Source organism: Leptopilina boulardi, unplaced genomic scaffold (genome assembly GCF_019393585.1).
Source record: "Leptopilina boulardi isolate dan_hultmark-lab unplaced genomic scaffold, ZJU_Lbou_2.1 LbouV2_331, whole genome shotgun sequence".
Classification (NCBI taxonomy): domain Eukaryota; kingdom Metazoa; phylum Arthropoda; class Insecta; order Hymenoptera; family Figitidae; genus Leptopilina; species Leptopilina boulardi.
Genome location: NW_026137898.1, coordinates 289,389 through 310,036, shown reverse-complemented (window position 1 = coordinate 310,036; position 20,648 = coordinate 289,389). Strand labels below are relative to the sequence as shown.

General features: G+C 32.9%; 1 protein-coding gene across 6 annotated transcripts in view; it reads left to right on the top strand.

Annotated features, from left to right (window-relative positions):
• Positions 1-20,648, top strand: part of LOC127285353 (trichohyalin-like) — a 157,722-nt gene that overhangs the window by 76,425 nt on the left and 60,649 nt on the right. For all 6 annotated transcript variants that reach the window (XR_007843595.1, XM_051311325.1, XM_051311329.1 and 3 more), the window contains 2 exons: positions 3,352-3,871; positions 20,051-20,401. Coding sequence is in view for 5 of the 6 variants with exons in the window: in XM_051311325.1 (XP_051167282.1) it covers positions 3,352-3,871; positions 20,051-20,401 (871 nt within the window). In the remaining variant the exon portion in view is untranslated. The remainder of the gene's footprint in view (positions 1-3,351; positions 3,872-20,050; positions 20,402-20,648) is intronic.

Genomic DNA, 20,648 nt, shown 5'->3' with positions numbered 1-20,648 from the left:
CCTTTCCGTTTTGGGAAGGGATCTACAGAAACCCAATATACATCTCTATTTCTAGAAACCCACGGATATCCATAAGACATCCGTAGGATATCTTGAATATCAGTGGAGTGCGAAGATTTTTTTTTTGGGTTCTAATAGTGATCCGACACAATTGAAATTTTTCTCACGGTTCTAAATATCTAAAAAAAGGTTAACTAAAATTATTATTATTATAAAAATTTGTAAATCAGCGACCCAAATCACAAAACAACTTTCATCTGATGCCACTTCTTAAACATGTCATTTGGTTCGAGAAAATTAGAATAACCTTAGGATTTCCATAAGACATCCTAGAGTTATTCTAATTTCCCGAACAAAATCTTATCCCTTCGACATCCATAGGATATCTTGAATATCTGGATGCTGTGAGGGTGAATACCATGGCGCACGCCACTGATGAATATTCTGATTCAGTTAGCCATCGGACTTAAGAATTTTTAAAATCGCAAATTACGTGATTACGATTTTAATGTTAGATTAGAAAATCTCATATGACTGACCTTATATAACTGCCAAAATTTTAAAAGGTTGAGTAATTGTTACAAAAAATAACTTTGATATAGTCGAAGTCGATGAAATGAAATTAATTAAGATATTATGGTAATTAAAAATATTAGATATAATTTATTATAAAATTATAACCAAATTTGTGAAACATTTTCCGATTTTTTAGCTTAAAATATTTCCAAAATATGAATATGAAATCAAGTTTCTGTTATTTAAAAAATGTATAAAAGAATAGTTCAATTAACTTGATAAATAATAATTTTTAAAAAATAGAATAATTTTTGTTTCAAAACCAATTAAATAATTGTTAAACAGTGGTAATCTGTAATTGTAAATCCTGTCTCTTATTACGATTTGTAATACGGCATGTTTCAAAGTAAGTAGCAGAAATTATACAGTAGTTTTATAGTAAAATCAAATTACAAATTTAACGAATAGTTTTATGAATACTTACGCACATTTACATAATATAGGGTAAGTCCAGGGGAGTTGGCCATAGTTTTTTTAAAGGTCTGTAAAAATAAAAAGAAAGTCATTTACGTATTAACTTTTATTGCTACTTAAACATTGAACATTTAACTTACAAATAATAATAGAAATGATAAATTTTTTAAATGCACACAATCTTAAAATGAATATTTTTTAAAAAACGCGTTTGGCCATCTCTCCCGGAATGTACGGGGGAGATGGCCATAGGCGTACGGGTGAGATGCCCAATACTTTAAAATCAATCTTTAGCTTTCGCTTTATTAAAATTTTTAATTTAAAGAAATTAAAGTCTTCTTTTCTTCTTCTGACCACATTTCGAACATTTATTATTAAATTCAGTGCAATTTTCATAAGCGCTGTCTGTCTGTCTGTCTGTCTCACCAACACAACGAGGCTACAAAGTATTTTTTTGAGATATCAGAGTGGTTTCCAATGTATTTTTATGTCCTGAACACGATTCCGGGTTCCGAAATTGCGTATCACGTCAGGATTTTGAGTAAAGTGGGGGTAAAGTATCTAAAAACAGTTTTCTTGAGGATTTTCAATATTTTTTTCTCCTTAATCTGACGTGATAGAGACTTCTATATAGGCTTAAATTAAAGCTTATATCTTACACTTTAAGACACATATGCGCAAGATAAAAAAAAGTGAATTTAAAAAAAATTAGGTTCGTCACTTAAAAAGATTTTTGGGGTCATTATCCCCATTTTTTCAAAATTAAAAAATTTTTTTTATTATGCGCATATGGGTCTTAAAATGTACATTTTAAACTTGAATTTAACCCTATATAGAAGTCTCTAGCACGTCAGGTTAAGGAGAAAAAAATACTGTAAACACTCAAAAATACAGGTTTTGGAGACTTTACCCCCACTTTACTCAAAATCCTGACGTGATACGCAATTATAAACGTTTTTAAGATTTAATTACACAATAGTGATTATTTTATTTGACCCTATTTTAATTATTGAAAATCTTTGTTGGAGTGTCTTGTTACAATATATGTCATGAAAAATGTAATTTGATACAGAATTAATGTTTATTTAGCGAACACACGAATCTCAAGGGTGCCAATAACTTAAACAGAATGGCCATCTCTCCTAATGTCAGGAGACAAATTGATACAACTAAAATTTAAATGAATAAATAAATTTTTTGAATAAATATAAAGTTATGACAAAGTTTGGGTCATGTACTTTACAAAAAAAAATGAAATTCAAAATTATTCTATAAAATAACATAACACCAGTGAGAAACATAAACTCATCACTTTTTTTCAGAACTAGTCAAAATAACAAATCAGTTTTTTACTTACTTTTTCAATATTTTTCGTAAAGTTTTTTCTTTTAATTGTGTTTTGCTATAAAACAAAGCGAATTAATCTTTAATAAGCGGTATCTAGCAGCAAATTCTATAAAATATTTGAATTGACCATCTCTCCCGCATGGCGAACTCCCCCGGACTTACCCTAATCACATTTGTTTACGTACTCCTGAATATTTTTACGTATTCTTACAAAAATTTATGTATTATTAGATATAGTTGCTCATGTTTATGCGTATTTACCTAGGTTTACGTTTATACTAACACATATTTACGTAAATTTGTAGTTATTATAGGAAATTTTAACACATAATTGGATTAATTTTTAAAATCCCCAGAAAAGTTATATCTATTCAACTTTTATTCGTGCTTAATATATTAAATACAAATTAAACATTATGAAATTTCAATTTGTCAATTTCAAGAAAAGCATGTTTATTGTAGTTGACACTGGACGTCCAAACATAAATAAAAGGCAAAATTTGACAAAAAATGCCTGTCATGTTCAAAAAAAACCCAAACCGGTAAAAAATAGTATGTAGGAACTCATTTAAAAAGGAGATATCCCAATTTCCTGTCCTACTAAACTTGAAAAGAGTGACAATGAAACATTTTGTCCGAGTGCTTGCTAACAAATTTTTTAAGTTGCATTTTTTCTGTTAATTTGCAGTTCTATTGTAAATCGAATGTCTAATTAGATCATTTTTAAAATACATGTCCTGTATCAATGTATCGATTTTATAATATTTTTGTAATAATTTTTATTATAACAATTTTGGACGGTAGATATTTACAATATTATGTTTATTTAATAAGAATTCAAAAAAAAACTTTAAGAATGTCGTTTAAATCAAAAATTATTATTCGATTAGTTATATCTTACTTGACTTTTGCTTTTTACTCCTTATAAAATGCACTTTTACAACTTCAATGTCACTCTGCTTATTGTAAATGAACAAGAAATATTTATAATGAATAATTCATTTTCAAATACAGAAAACTACACCGGCCGCAACTCCAGATCTTTGTGGAAGGTCAGATTACGGAACAGATTCCCGCCCGGAATCAAAAGCAGAAATTCGGGAATTGGCTGCAACGGACGTTGAAAGTAAGGGGCAAACAGAAATTATTGAAGTGAAAAACGCAGAACAGGAAATACGCTTCGAAAATAGGAGGGAGGAAAATTTAGAAGAAGTTGAATCTACAGAGGAGGAGTTAAATAAGGAATTTAAGGAGGAAAACCAAGAGAAAGAATTGTCGAGGAGAGAAGAGAGTTTAGTTAATGAACTTCCGTCTCTACCACAATTGGACGAGCAAAAACTGAAAGAACTTGTATCGACTGAAATTAACCTTGAAAAGCAGCTGGAAAGTGTTCAAAAGCAACTCCTGGCTTTGAAGCAACTGCCAAGTGAAATTGAAAATCATTTAAGGATTGTATCAGAACAGTTATATAAAATAATGGAACTCAGCGGCATGCGTAATGGAAGAGAAGAAAGTTGTTGTCGATGCTTGAAAGGTAAGAGCATCCATAAAATAAAACTTTTAAATGTCAAATGTTGCCTATCTTAATACTCCTTTTTCGTCAAAATTTTAATAATTGCATTTTCAAAGAAAAAAATTTTGATTTATTTGAAATATCGAAATTCTATTAAGTCAAAATTTCTAAGGTTGAAATTTTATTATTCGGAATTTTCATATCGCATTTTTGACAATTTGTATTTTAAATATGAATGAGAAATTCCCTTCCAAGTGTATATTTTGATAAGAAGTAAAATTCAATCAATGGAAGGTAAAAAAAGATAAAACAAATTTATGTTATTTTGTCAAGTTGCGACGTTTCGATGGTTTGGTTTACTATCTTCTTCAGGCTGAATATATAAAATAATATTACATTGCAACTAGTCAATGTTAAAATTTATCTTTAAAATTATCGTTAAAAAATAAAAAGTAAAAGCACTACAAAAAATTAGATACGCGACAATTTTTTGTAGTGTTTTTACATTTTATTTTTTAACGATAATTTTAAAGATAAATTTCAACATTGACTAGTTGCAATGTAATATTATTTTATATATTCAGCCTGAAGAAGATGGTAAACCAAACCATCGAAACGTCGCAACTTGACAAAATAACATAAATTTGTTTTATCTTTTTTTACCTTCCATTGATTGAATTCTCATATGAGGCATTACACCGTCCGACAAAATTCAACTTTTTTTTCACACATGAAAAGCAATGATTTTCAGAAACTAGAACCAAAAAAAAGATACTCGTGTCTGGCCGTTTTGCTATATCAGGTCATTTTTTGCTTTTAGGGGTAAAAACAGCCCTTAAATGAAAGGTGATAGGAAATCTTGTACAAATTAATAATTTTTTATGGAACCTGGTATCTCTGGGTTTTCCGGGTCGCTGATTACGAATCTGATATCAGATTTTCAAAATTCAAAATGGCGGATCCAATATGGCGGTCGAAATTTATACATGGTGGCCACTAAAAAGGGCCAAAAAATTTCCCTGACTTTTCCCTGACCATTTTTGACACATAATAAAAATGTTATTTTCAATTATTAACTATGTCAAAGCTTATTGTTTTCTCTTATAAATCATGAAATACAGTTCTAATGATGAATAAAAATATTGAATTTATTTTTTTTGCATTGATTTTTACGAGACTTAAGGTTTTATCTAGATTTTTAAATCAAGGCTATAATTTGAAATGCATAAACCGGAAAATTTTAGGGAATTTGAAAATATTTGTAATAAAAACATTTAAGTTAGTAAGTTTCTTTATTGTAAAACTTAAAATTTCAATTTTAATAAATTAATAACTTGACCTCTGATCAAACTTTTATATAACTTTACAAAGCTTTTTTTAAAGACTTAATTTTTTCATTTAAAAGCTCTTCTTCTTCTTTTGCTTTTGCAACAATATCCCTTCTTTTTTCCTCAAGTTGTTGAAGTTCAAGTGCTCGAGCCTTCTTTTCTGCATTTGCGGACTTTTCTGACGATTTTTCCTTTCTTTTTTTTCCATAAGCTCAACGTATCGGGATCGAGAATTTCTTGCAGCGAGAATCATTGACTTTGTTATAGTTAAGTTTTGAACACCTCCGACAGCAATTAGAGCATCGTATACTTGTCGCTGAGCTACAAGAGATTCTTCCTGTTGATTTTCTATCAAGCATTCCCGATTGACCGAAAACCCTCGTTCGAGATCCGCGTTTCCATGGGACAGTATTAAAATTTTCTTCAAGAATGAAGTGAACTCTGGACACTCAACACCTGCTTCTTTGATTACAGACATCCAAAGATCGTCTAGTCTGTCCTCCTTCCTTGAAAAACTTTCCATTTTACGAACAAACGTTGATTTTTCACATATTTCTTTAAATTGCTTTTCAATTTTGTCGGCTTCCAATCCTGAGATATGTTTCTTTTTAATTAAACAATTTAAAGCAATGCGTAATCGACTATCTCGGGAATCTGACAAAACTGCGACGGCTGGATCTAGGCAAGATATACCCTTCGTAAGGATATAATTCAACGGAGATCGTGCCTGCAATTTTTCGATCAACTTTTGTAAACCCTTTCGACATTGATGTTGGAATTCGAGAATTTCACGCTCGTTAACAATTTTTCGAACCTTCGATATAGCATCACGAGTTGCATAACCAATATCTACAAATTTTGATTTTAGAAGGTTTTTTTCATCAAAAACGTCAATACTTTGAACCGACTTGGTAGCGGAAATAACTTCAGTCTTCACAAATTTTTGCATTATAGTTTTAACCATTTTAGTCAAACTCTCAAACAAAAAAGGGACCAATGGTTTACCAGACTGAAATTCTGTTAGAAAGGGTTCCACTTCGGCGGCCATAGATTGAAAAAAAGTTAATTGACAGATTAATAACTTATCTTTCAATGCTGATTCAACAGTTTTGAAGCTTTTACTCTGTGGAATAGCTTTTTTGTCTTTCTTAATACCTTCAATATACTTTTCAACATGCGAAACAATAGCAATGGCTCTTTCAGTTGCTAATCCATTTTCAAGCCAGCGAACGGTACAGAATTTTCGCGGAAACAATTTCGAACCTGAATAATGCGTGTAGTCACCTCTTCGAGCTGGTGAATCTTTGAAAACATAATATAAAGCTTTAAGAAAATCGGAAGTGTACCAATCAGTAGCTTTCATCCCCGCTTTAAAAGCTCCGTTTACATTGTGGAGTCCACAAGTACCAATTTCTAGAAGCAACCGATCATCAGGATCTTTTGTCAAGCTTGCACTGAGTTCCCTTTGAAACTTATGGTTCACACTTGGCCCATCCATAGAAAGTTGGAGAATTGTTGTTGCAAAATTTATCTCTGAAAGCGACGCGGTAAATGCTTTAAGAAGATCAGCTGAAGTTGCATGATTTAAAAAAGCAGAGTTGAAAAATCTCGTTGTAACTTGGTCAGTGTCTTCTCGCCAGAACCGAACATAAAGATCCATTTGGCCGCGTTGAGCTACTTTATTTAGAGACTCGTCAAAACCAACAACGATATCAAAACACTTTTCTAATTGGGCAAGTAACTGATCGTGAAAGTAAGGACCCAAACCGTGAGTTAATAAATAAGCTAGTTTCGTGCGTTGCATTTGTATCCTTTTAGCAATTTGTGAATCTGGGAACATTAAAGGAAACAATGAAACACTTTTAGCAGCAGAACGCAAAGAATTATGTGTTTCGATAGTATGAAGAGCCCACATTATTTCGGCACGTGTAACCTCTGAGACGAGGAACGGTTTAATGTTCTGCGACGTACTTTGACTTTCCTGAATTTCCACTGAATCTTGAACTAAAACAACATTCGCTTCTGCATTTGATTTCGCAGATATTCCTGAAAGACCAGCTATCTCGGAAGTTTCAGTAGTAACAAGTGATGCTTCAATACTGTAATTTTTATTTCTTGCGTCCATAATATTTTTGTGTTTTTTCGATTTACAATGGCTTGAAATTGCTTGTTTCCCCATATTGCTGAGTGAAAAAATAGCATTGCACCAATCACATTTTGCATGATTTGGATTAGTTGAAACTTCTTGCAACCAAGGTGAGAAACTCATATCATCAAGCCAAATTTTATTGAAATTGGTTGTTTTTTTTTTACCCATATTTCACTTTAAATATATTTTTTACAACACTATAAAAAAGGAAAATTAATTAAAAAAATAAAAAGAAAAATTTGTAATACTAATTTTTTTAAATTTCGTATGTAAATATTTAATATTAAATCATGAGATATGAAACTTACTAAAAAAGAATCTGACAAACAATAGAAGCAAATATTAAACTAACTGTGTATTTTAATTATATTTTTAAAGAAAAATATAATTTAAATCATAAAAGTTCTTTGGTGAAAGGGAAACGATTTAGCAGGCATAACCTAAAAATATAAAAACTTTTCTGAAAGAAAAAAAATTGAAATTTTTATGAAAAGCATCAATTTCTAATTGTTTAAAAAAATAAAAATCTTTAACCTTTTATCAAAGCAATTTAAGATTAAAATCATATTTTTATGGCTTATTTAGTAGATAAATACCTGAAGATAGTAAATATAATCAAACGAAAATACTTGACAATATCAATATTTACAAAAGACTATTCGCCATTTTAAGCAGACTAGACTTCTTAACTCATGGCAAGCTCATAAGACATAAACTATAAAACTTCTAGAAATTGAAGTCGATATGTCAATAAGCAAAGACATTAAATAAATGGTGTTTTCGCCAATATTATAATGGAAGTGTGATTCTACCTTTAAACGCATAAGTGGAACGTCTTAAGTGTGACCGGTCTGATATTGGATACGATTGAATAATTTCTTTCATGTCTATGAACAGCACAGGGTATTTTTCCCTGACCGACAGAAAAATTCCATGACTTCCCTGACCCGATTTTTTTCCCTGACTTTTCCCTGACTTCCAGGTTTTCCCTGACCCGTGGCCACCATGTTATAAATATTAATTATTTTTTATAAAACTTTGTATCAAGTAAATTCGATGAACTTTTATAAATTTCGAACGCCATATTGAATCCGCCATTTTGAATTTTAAAAATCTGACATCATATTCGTAATCAGCGACCCAAAAAACCCCTAAGTAACAACTTTCAAATGAATTGGTAAATTTTTATAAATTTCGACCGCCATATTGGATCCGCCATTTTGAATTTTGAAAATCTGATATCAGATTCGTAATCAGCGACCTGGAAAACCCAGAGATACCAGGTTTCATAAAAAATTATTAATTTGTACAAGATTTCATATGACCTTTCATTTAAGGGCTGTTTTTACACCTAAAAGCAAAAAATGACCTGATATAGCAAAACGGCCAGACACGGGTATCATTTTTTTGGTCCTAATTTATGAAAATCATTGATTTTTTCGTGTGTGAAAAATCGTGTCGGACGGTGTTATCTAAAAAAAGCTAACCCCGAAAAAAATTTTGGGATTGGCTTTATATTTTGGTAAATTATTGTTCTGTATGAAACACAGTAGGCTTAAAGCAACTACAGGTTGCATAAAAATGACGAAAAATGTGGAAACGCCACTTTTCTCAGGGTTCATCATACATAAAAAAATGCTTGAATTGAAATAAAAGCTTATTCTTTTTTGAAAATATCTATGAGGTATTCTTTGCCATCGCGGACACCCCTGCTCACGTGATTTTGTTTTTTAGTTAGTGGGGCAAAAATACGTAGGTGTGAGGTTCTGTTTATTAAAAAAAATTTGTTATTTAATTTTTTTATCTCCTAAGTTTGAATTTGTCCAATTAAGGGTAGTTTTTCGATTTAAAAAAATGAGAGGGTGCTATATCAGTTCTAGCTTTGTTTTTGTATTAGCGGAGCAAAAATACGTAGGTGTAAGATTTTGTTTTTAAAAAAACATCTGTTATTTAATTTTTTTATCTCATAAGTTTGAGTTTGTCCGGTTAAGGGTGGTTTTTTTCGATTTAATAAAAGTCAGAGGGTGATGGAGAAATTCTGGCTTCTAATTCGTTTTCAGCGTGCCAAAATACTATAGAAATGGTATATCTTGTTCAAGAAACAGACAACTTTTTTTTGTGTGCTTGTGTAATTCAATATTCCATAAATCAATATTCAATAAGTCAATCCATATAATCAATATCAATCAATATTTCAAATCAACTCGATAAAATCAATATTCTTATCAATCTGAACTGACCACACTCTGAACAATCCTGGTCCAAAAAGGGTTGTTCTACCCCTCTAACTGGGAGACTTCACTTGAAAGACCTCGATGTCTCATCGTCATTAATTGACGAAAAGAGTGGGAAAAATATAATGAATTTAATTGTCGCTAAGTCGCTTCTTACAACCTTGCAATTACACAGCCACACAAAAAAAAAAAGTACCCGGGCCGGGGAATGAGACCACTATTTCTTGATGTATTTTGATGCGCTGAACACGAATCTGAAGTCCGTTTAGCTCCATCACGTCAGGATTTTGACATAACCTCAAAAAACATAGCTGATTTTAAATGACAGGAGAAATTTTTTAAATAATGGCAGATTTGCTTGAATCTTGTTACTCGGGGGTTTTTGGGGTCGCTGATTACGAATTTAACGTCAGATTTATAAAATTCAAAATGGCGGATCCAATATGGCGGACGAATTTTTAAAAAGTAGTTGGATTTTTACGAAAATTGGTATCTAGGGGTTTTGGGAGTCGCTGATTACAAATTTATCGTCAGATTATTCAAATTCAAAATGGCGGATCCAATATGGCGGACAAATTTTTAAAAAGTAGTTGGATTTTTACAAAAATTGGTATCATGGGGTTTTTTTGGAGTCGCTGATTACGAATTTAACGTCAGATTATTCAAATGTAAAATGGCAGATATAGTACGGTGGTCAAATATCTTTATGTTTCTACATGTTTCTGCATCGAGGGCACCTCCACGTGGTGACGGTGGGCAACGGAGTTTGTCCGCTATCCGGCTAAGTCCCTGGATAATGGCTTTGATGCCGTCATGGCAGACACACGTAGGAAACGTATTACGATGCAGGGACTCGGAACCCCAGTATCGGCGGTTGAGAGTGAGAAAGCAGACTCTCAGGCGTCGTCATCCAGCAAGTGCAGCTCTTCATTGATGGGAAACTTGGCTAATGTAGAGTATAATACGACAAGAAAACAACCTGATATAGACTTAAACTCTCATATTTTTAGCAAAAAACGAGACCTTTTTTGTTATATTTGCAGTAAATTCGAGGTAAAGTCTTTGCGGAACAGGATTGACGAAGAAGTACGTAAACTGTATAATGAAATCTTCGGTTTTGAGATTGATCTATCTTCTAATTGGGTTCCGAACATCATTTGTAATTGTTGCAGAAAGATGATCTTTGGTTGGAAATCTGTTAAAAATAAGGAGTTTATCAAATACTCTTATCCAACAGTTTGGACAAAACCTACATGTGAAGAAGATTTCAACTTTTGTATGAATGAAATAAAAGGTTTCAGTGTTAAAAATAAAAATAAAATTTCGTATGTCACCGTTACATCAGTGACATCTGATCAATCTCAAAACCGAAGATTTCATTATACAGTTTACGTACTTCTTCGTCAATCCTGTTCCGCAAAGACTTTACCTCGAATTTACTGCAAATATAACAAAAAAGGTCTCGTTTTTTGCTAAAAATATGAGAGTTTAAGTCTATATCAGGTTGTTTTCTTGTCGTATTATACTCTACATTAGCCAAGTTTCCCATCAATGAAGAGCTGCACTTGCTGGATGACGACGCCTGAGAGTCTGCTTTCTCACTCTCAACCGCCGATACTGGGGTTCCGAGTCCCTGCATCGTAATACGTTTCCTACGTGTGTCTGCCATGACGGCATCAAAGCCATTATCCAGGGACTTAGCCGGATAGCGGACAAACTCCGTTGCCCACCGTCACCACGTGGAGGTGCCCTCGATGCAGAAACATGTAGAAACATAAAGATATTTGACCACCGTACTATATCTGCCATTTTACATTTGAATAATCTGACGTTAAATTCGTAATCAGCGACTCCAAAAAAACCCCATGATACCAATTTTTGTAAAAATCCAACTACTTTTTAAAAATTTGTCCGCCATATTGGATCCGCCATTTTGAATTTGAATAATCTGACGATAAATTTGTAATCAGCGACTCCCAAAACCCCTAGATACCAATTTTCGTAAAAATCCAACTACTTTTTAAAAATTCGTCCGCCATATTGGATCCGCCATTTTGAATTTTATAAATCTGACGTTAAATTCGTAATCAGCGACCCCAAAAACCCCCGAGTAACAAGATTCAAGCAAATCTGCCATTATTTAAAAAATTTCTCCTGTCATTTAAAATCAGCTATGTTTTTTGAGGTTATGTCAAAATCCTGACGTGATGGAGCTAAACGGACTTCAGATTCGTGTTCAGCGCATCAAAATACATCAAGAAATAGTGGTCTCATTCCCCGGCCCGGGTACTTTTTTTTTTTTGTGTGGCTGTGTTATGGGTAGTGGCGTGATCCATCTTCGATGAGCTACTCCTTGTATTGAGCAATTATGTTGCTCGATACGTACAATGATTTATTAAATGATTGAACTTTATTTACGAAACTTTTATTAAAAATAAAGTCTCTTACTCTATATTGAGGTTCTTTACCTTGTATTTCCTAATATTCTCGTTTGAAAAAAAAATGATAAGGGAATTCACATGGGAAATGACATGGGGTTTGACATGGGAAAATTTTTCAAAAGATGATGAAGGTTTTTACTTGGGAAATGACATGGGGTTTGACATGGAAAAATTTTTCAAAAAAAAATGATAAAGGATTTCATTTAGTACTTAACATGGTATTTAACATGGTATTTGACATGGGATTTGACATGGGAAATGAGGAACCTCGTTTTGATATATTTCTATGTCAATTCCTGTCTCAATTTCCCATAGGGTTTTATGTGGGAAACCATATGGTTTCCTGTATAGGAGTGGGGTTTTACATAGTTTTTGACATAGGATCCCATGTGGTTTCCCATGTGGGGATGTTCAATAGGGTTCAGTCCAGATATATTTAATAATATTATAATATTAATTTTATATCATTTAATGTTACCTAATAATTCATTATTCTGACGAAAGAACTGATTTTCTTTATGAATTAATTATCACAACTGATTAAGATTTATGAAAGTATAAAAACTTACACTTAGTATCTAAAAAATTTTTCATCCTCCATTTCCTGAACATTTCGCTGAAATTTTTCGTACAATCGGAACTGCAATATTTCTTATAGGCGGACATTTCATTGCTTGCATCAAAATTTCATGGACTTTTCATTGAAATATTTCGAATCTTTCAATGAAATATTCAGGACAAATTCAGGAAATTTTATGTGCTGTGTGGATATACTTATTCTGAGTATCTATTTTTCTCCGTGTAGATATACTACAATGTTTAGAGAAACATTGCGTATAAAATTTTGAATTTATGGAGTAGGGGATGTTTCCTACATACAAGATACTTTATTATCAAAGTTATTTTAATTAGTAATTATTATTTATTATTAAAATCACTAAAGAGGATAGATATGAAAACTGAAATTTAAATAAATTGACGTATAGAATAATTATTACTTTTACACAGGAGCACATTTAGGTCGGCAGCCATAGATGGTACGTCGGGCCTTGGTCGGTCCATCTATGGTTGCCGAAACCTCGGCAGCCAAAGTTGGCCCGACTTTGGTTCCTACTTTCACTCAAAGTTGGACCGACTGTGATTGCCAAAGTTCAAAAAACCTAATTCTAAAAGGTCGGGCCGACTCTGGCCAAAGACGGTCCGATGGTCGGCAGTACTATGGCAGCCAAAGTTCAAAAACCTTAATTTTAAAAGGTCGGGCCGACTCTGGCCAAAGACGGGCCCATGGTCGGCAGAACTGTGGCAGCCAAAGTTCAAAAACCCTAATTCTAAAAGGTCGGGCCGACTCTGGACAAAGACGGGTCGATGATCGGCAGTACTATGGCAGCCAAAGTTCAAAAACCTTAATTTTTAAAGGTCGGGCCGACTCTGGCCAAAGACGGGCCCATGGTCGGCAGAACTGTGGCAGCCAAAGTTCAAATAACCTAATTCTAAAAGGTCGGGCCAACCCTGGCCAAAGTCGGGCCGATGGTTGTCGGCACAACTTTGGCGCCCATAGATGGCCCGACTTTGGTACCGATAGTCGGTCCAACTTTGTCAGCCATTGGTTGGCAGCCGTTATCAGTTCGCTAGTTCGGCCGACCTTTGGTTGCCAAAGTTGGTACGACCATTCACAAGGTTGGCCCAACCATGGCCCGACCGACAATTTGCACCTGGGTATTAAGAACATATACAAAGTGAAAAATGAGTTTATTTGTAGTAAATAATAATTAAGTAGCTGAATGCTTTAAACAGATACGACCAATTTTAATAAATGGCGCGTATTTTTTATTTAAAACGAATAATTTTGTTCCTAATCAAAATTATTTTTGTAGTCCCAAAAGAAACTATTTTATAAAATATTTAGGGTAAATAAACTACACTTTGAATACGTTACAATTGTTTATTAATAAGAGATTAATAACCCCATAATATTATGTAAATCAACTAAAAAATCATTAATTTATATTTCCCAATTGCAATTTTACCAATATTTCAATTAGTTTTTGCAAAATATTGGCTCAAACCCAAACGAACCGAAAGTTAGGTTAAGAACTCGGTAAGTGAGTGTGACAGGTGTACGTGGGTAAGAAGGAGAATAGAGAAAGGTGAAAATCACACCGTATACTCACGTGGGAGACAAAGAAATATGTCAACGATTAGAACGCCGGAAAGAGGGGAAAAAATCAGGGGGAGTAGACGATGAACAGACGAAGAAGAGTCAGAAGACAGAGAGACGAGTAGAACAGGAGGAAGGGAATTATCAAAACAAAATGATGGAGTGAAGGGGCCCGAGGAGAAACCGAAAGTAAACAGGAGCTCATCGTTGAAAGATGATATTGTGCTTGGCGCTTCTAATGAGAATTTAAAACCAGGACTAGGGAGGCCGACTAATTTTCAAAAACTGCACAAATTGAAGTATGGAGGATCTTCTGAAATGATGGAAAAATTTGATATTAGAGGAAAATCAGTGGATAACGAATCTGATAAAAATAAAGGAAAAAAGAAACAAGAATAAGATAAGAAAAAGGAAAATGAAAATAAGAAAGAAGTTAAAGGATTAGGAGATTTAGAAGAACTAATAAGAAAAATGGGGAAAACACGAATAAATGTATGGAGAAAATGAATAAGAAGCTTTAGAAAGAGGACAAAAGGATAAAGAAGTAGAAATGGAAGAGGAATTAAATATGGTGAGAAAGGAAGTTAGAGGGTCGAGAAAAGTAACAGAGGAATTGAGAAAGAAGATTAGTGATTTGGAAAAAGGTGCAGAAGGAGGTACAAAGAATCAGAAAGGCTCAGTACTCGAAGAGAAAATGAATGAGGTTTCAAGATGGATGGAGAGGACATAAAAAGGAAAAATACTATAGTCATAAGAGGAATTGAATAGGTAGGAGAAGAAAAAGAGAAAAAAAAATAGATTAAAAGGAAGCACAGAAATAATTGAAGATGCCAAAACGTGGAAAGAGAGGTTGAGTGCAAGGAAATTAGATCACAAAAAAATGGAAAGTGAGGGTAAAAGGAAGTCTGGTTAATCAATTAAAGGAGTGTATCAGGGTTAAGGGAATAAAATGGGTGGTATATAACAACCGGAGAAGTAGTGGAAGAGGAAAGAAGAAGAGAAAGAAAAGCGTATCAAAAAGGGGATAAAAGAAACATAAAACAGGTTTTTCGGGAGAAAGATGGGGTAGTTGGGAGAGAAGAGGCAGAGCAGATGAAGTAGGGATAAAAGTTGTGTTCTGGAATGTAAGAGGAATTAAAAATAAGGACGATAGATTTTGGAGAACAATAGAAAAATGGGATGTGCTGTTTCTTAGTGAGACATGGGTGGGTAGGAAAGAATAGAAGAATGAGGAAAGAATATTATCACGGGGATATAGAAAAAAAGGTGACGAAAAGGGATGGGAAATTATAAAAGATTGGATGCAAAGAGGGAAAGATAGAAAGGTAATAATAAGGGGGATTTAAATGCGTGGACGGGAGAACTGGGGGGTGGTTTATGGGATGAAGAGACAGAAAAATACGTTTGAATATCAAAACATAAGAAAGTGGACGAAGAAGGTAAAAGATTATTACAATTATTGGAAGAAGAAGGATGGTCAATTTTTAACAAATATGAGAGGAGACGAGGAAGGAAATTTTACCCACAAGGGCAAAGGAGAGACGGTTATTGATTATGTTTTGACACATGTAGAGGGAAGAAACAGCTAAAGTGAAAGTAGGGAGAGAAATAGGTTCTGACCATTTTCTTTTGGTGGTAGAACTAAGGAATGTGGAAAAAAGAAACAGAAGTAGAGTAGAACAGGTGAATTGGGAAACAAAAGAATGTTAAAATGGGAAAATGGAATGCGGAAAGATTAGGCGAGTTTCAGGAAAGAATCCAGAAGGAGATGGAAGAATGGGACGAGGAAGAGAGAGCATTCAATAAATAATTAAAATTAAGAAACAAAATTGATAAGGTGAAAAAGGAAATGGGAAGTGTGGATGTGAAAGAATTGGGACTAAATATTTTATAAACTTGAGTGGGGGAACGGGACACAAAGTAAGGGGGGAAGGAAGAAGGATGATGATAGAGGATGACGTGGAAGATATTGCAAATGAAGAAGTAAATGAGGCGAAAATATGGAATATAGAGGTGAAAAAGTGAGGCAAGTGGTAGGCGAAATTGTCAAGGAAACGTGGAAATGGAATGGATGGCCGGAAAAATAGAGAACGGGACTAATTGTTCCGTAATGATTATGGTGGTATAACTCTAATGCCAGTAACCTATAAGGTATACGCGGAGATACTCCGGAATAGATTGGGAAAAGAGGTTGAGGACAAAGGGGTTATACCACATAATCAAGCAGGATTCAGGAAAGGTATGGGCACAGTGGATCATATATACACTCTCAACTATTTAGTAAACAAATTTAAAAGAGAAAGGAGATAAATTAATTGCACTTTTTGTGGATTTTAAGGCAGCTTTCCCATCGGTAAATAGGAGCATATTGTGGAAGGTACTAAGAAAAAGAGGGATTAGAGAAGGGACAGTGGAAAGGATCAAGGAGATGTATACAGACGTGAGGGCGAAAGTGAGAATAGGAGAAAAAATTGGGGAGGAGTTTTGGCTGGGTAGAGGACTGATGCAGGGATGTCCACTAAGTCCTCTTCTCTTCAGTTTGTTGATGGCGGACTTAGAGGAGAAATTTAAACGAAGAGGGGAAGGGGGATAATGTTAAGAAAAGGGAGAGTTTACTCACTCGCATATGCGGATGATGTGGTCCTAATGTCTGAGAATGAGGCTGGCATGAGGTTGATGATTGGGGAATTTGAAAAATATGTGAGAGAGAAAGATTTATGGATAAATGTGGAGAAAATTATGGTGATGAGGTTTATGAATGAAAGAGATAGAAAGCAGAATGTATGAAGAATGAATGGAAGAGTGGCTGAAGAAGTGGATGAATTTTGTTATTTGGGATTTTGGTTGAATTATAATAGAGGGCATGAGTTTAATGTAAGTAGGAGAGTGGAAAGAACGAATAAGGTATTGGGACAAGTGTGGGGAATTGGGAAAGAAAGGTTTAAGAATGATTGAAAAAAGAGATTGTGGTTCTGTGATATGTTAGTGTGGTCGGTGTTGAGTTATGGTGTGGAAGTATGGGGATGGATGAAAATGGAAAAAGTGGAAAGTATGCATGAGAAATATCTGAGATGGGTTATGGGTGTTAGTTGGAACTGCCCGGCTTATATGTTAAGAGAAGAGATTGGAAGAGAGAAAATGAGAGTAAGGCAGAGAAGTAGAGCTTGGAGTTTTGAGGAGAAGTTAAGACAGGGTGGAGGGTGTAGTTGGACGAGAATGTGCTGGTTGCAAGTGAAAGAAAGAAAAGTGAAAAGAAAGAGAGAATTGTCAAGGTCGGAGAGTGCGAGATTAGATGCAATAAGTGAAGGGATAAAGGAGGTAGAAAATGGACAGAGGTGAGAAAAGGATGGGAAGAGAAAGATAAGGATGAAAGATGAGAAAGGATATTGAACTCGAAATATAATAGATGGTATGGAATGATAAAAAGGAGCGAAATACCTCAATATTTGAAGAGAATGAGAATGAGGATAAATGGAATAGAATGCTCAGGTATAATGGATCCTCGAACCCTGCATATTGGCAGGGAGAGTAAATAAAGTATAATAATAATAATTGATAATAATATTTAATTTATAATTTTATTTATACAAAATATAATTTCGCAATAATATCATCGAATTATTACAAAAAAACTAAGAACAAAAAAGTAATTGGTTAAATGCAACCACATGAAGTGACATGTTCCATGAAGTGACACTGTAGAGACATTTTGCGATGTGCCACGATAGTGATATGTACAATTTATTTTATGTCTTACTCATAGCCATTTTATTTTTATCAAGTTTCCGAAATAATTTAGCATGTTGATATCTATATCTATGTCAGAGAAGTATAACTTTTATTTTAAAAAATTCTCACCTCTGAAAACGGAATACCACGGTAGTGACACCACAATTTTTGACAACGTTAATTTTGATTTTTTGAACTTTTACTTTATGAAAATCTAAATTGATATGCCTTTAAGTAAATATTTAAGAGAATTTAAATTTCTCGCGTTAATTTTAATATAGTTGTCATCACTACCTGTCACATACTGAAGACAAGTTCTCTCTTTACGTACCTATTCTGCAGTTTAGCCAATTTTTCAAAAAATTCAAAATTTGACCTTTTTTTAAATCAAACATTTTTTTGACTTTTATATTTTAAAAACAAATAAAGTTATCGTAATTCTGACGTTAATAAATGAAAGTTGACATAATTCCGCATCCAACGAGCCCTATAGTAAGTACTTTGGATTAGTGGATTGTTAACAAACAATTGGCTAACATTGTAATTGTTTATAAAAAAATCCTCTAATCCAAAATAGTTTATATAGGGCACGTTGCATGCGGAATTACGTCAGCTTTCAATAGGTAGCTTTAAAATTGCAATAACTTTATTTATTTGTAAAATATTTTATGTTATATTAACAGTAATTAATTCATTAATTAATATCTCGAAAATAACAAAAAATGACATTTCAAGATTTTTTATGGTGAAAATACACATTTTTAAGTTTCAAAACAAATAAAATAAAATAAAAATGACCGAACTTGAAAAAAAAGTTAACAAAAATTTTGTTCTTATTCTTTGTAGAAAAACATGAAATACGTTTCTTTTTATTTTATATATTTACAATTTATTTCATTGTATTTGAGAATAAAATTCCTGAAATTTACACACTTTTTGGTCTTCTATAAAGTAGGCGTCCCCTTAATGGCTAAAGAACATGAGTTTTTTAAAATTGGATGATTTTTTGTAATTGGTGATCCCAAAAATTCCCGAGTAACGAATTTCATGAGAAATTAATAAAATTTTGGAAATTTATCCAATTCTACTTTTTATGATTTTTCAAAATATAAGTTTATATTTTAAGATTTTGTTACTTTTATACAGGACAACAATGTAGCAAAGTATCAAGCCAATTCCAGAAATTTTTTTGGGGGTAGCTTTTTTAGAGAATGCTTTATATCCATCTAACTGTATATTTATTTCAAGTAAATTTTATTAAACTAAATATCCACCTAATGGATTGTCTATTTAATAAAACTATTCGATGAATTGAGATGATATGTAACATATGGGTAAGATCTTATTTTTAAAAATTTTTAAGAGATTTTATCAGTTATATTTGTGATTTTATTTTTAACCCTCGGAGCACATACTGGGTCACACAGACCCTGTCATTAATTTCACTAAAGTGTAATTTGAAAAGTCGGCAATACAACACGAACCTAAGGCCATATAGTGGTAACTAACTAATAAGGAATAATAAGTAACATGATAATCCAAAGAAAATAATAAAATACTAGTAAATATGTTATTAAAAAAGTATAGTTTTAAAAAGTTGTGTCGAAAATCACATTTTTATCGTCTTAAAAGTTACCTTCGTTAAACTACAAAATAAATACCTTTTTTAAAAAATAAAATAAGGTGGTATTTTTTCCCTTATTCTAACACACTTCGAGAATATAAATCCCAATTTTTAGCTTAAAATATTAAAAATTACAAAAGTTACATTTTTTTTTTAAATTCAATTTTTTCTTTTTAATTAGTTAACTTCACGAATTTTTTTTCAATATTCAAATAATTTAATAATATTTCTAAACTGCATATTCTTATTTTACAAGGTTCAATGAATAAAAAAATATTTTTTTTGTGTTGATCAGTCCAATAGTTAAAAAATGGGGGAGTTTTGTAAAGTAAACAGGGTCACAGCGACCCAGACTGTGCTACTTGTTTGAAAAAAGAGGTGTGTGCTCCGAGGGTTAAACAATGTTAAAAATATACGCGCTCCTTTTGAATCAGTGAGATAATTTTTTAAGAGGTTAAATTGCGTAATAGGCATTGAGTATTAGAGTCAATAAGTATTATAATTAATTTTTTACAAAGCTGTATTAAATTATTTTAGAAGAGGAGGAGAGATCAAGACAAGAAGAAGAGAGGCGACAGCAACAAATAGAAGAACTCGAGTGTCACTGTGTACGAGAACTGGGACCTGGTGCAGATAGTCAACAGCAAAGTTATGCATCAGATGGCAGGAGATCTCAAGCGACTGATAATGAGGAGATTCCTGAAATAGTCGAACCAGAATATGGCGGTGAACCAGACTCAGTAGAATTGGAGATATCTATTAAAAGTTCTGAAGAAGATGACAGTAGAGTAAAAAAATACATTGTATCGTACGAATCAAAGGTCGAAAAAATGACCCGTGAGGTCGTCAGGTCTAGAGATCCTAGTCCAATTACTACTCAATGTGCAGGTAAATATAAAAATTTTCAATTATGATTTTAATATTTTTTATTTAAATTTTTTTAATAGGTATTGCATATCAGTATTTTGTACCAATATTTTTGACGTAAAAAAAACAGTTAATGTGTTTTTCATTACGTAGCTGAGAGAAATAAGTCAAATGGGATTTTTAACACATAGCTCTAAAGCTTCGGTACGTTCCATTGGTTGGTACTGGCACACAGAAAAAAGTTGGACTCATATTTGTTGCATCTCAA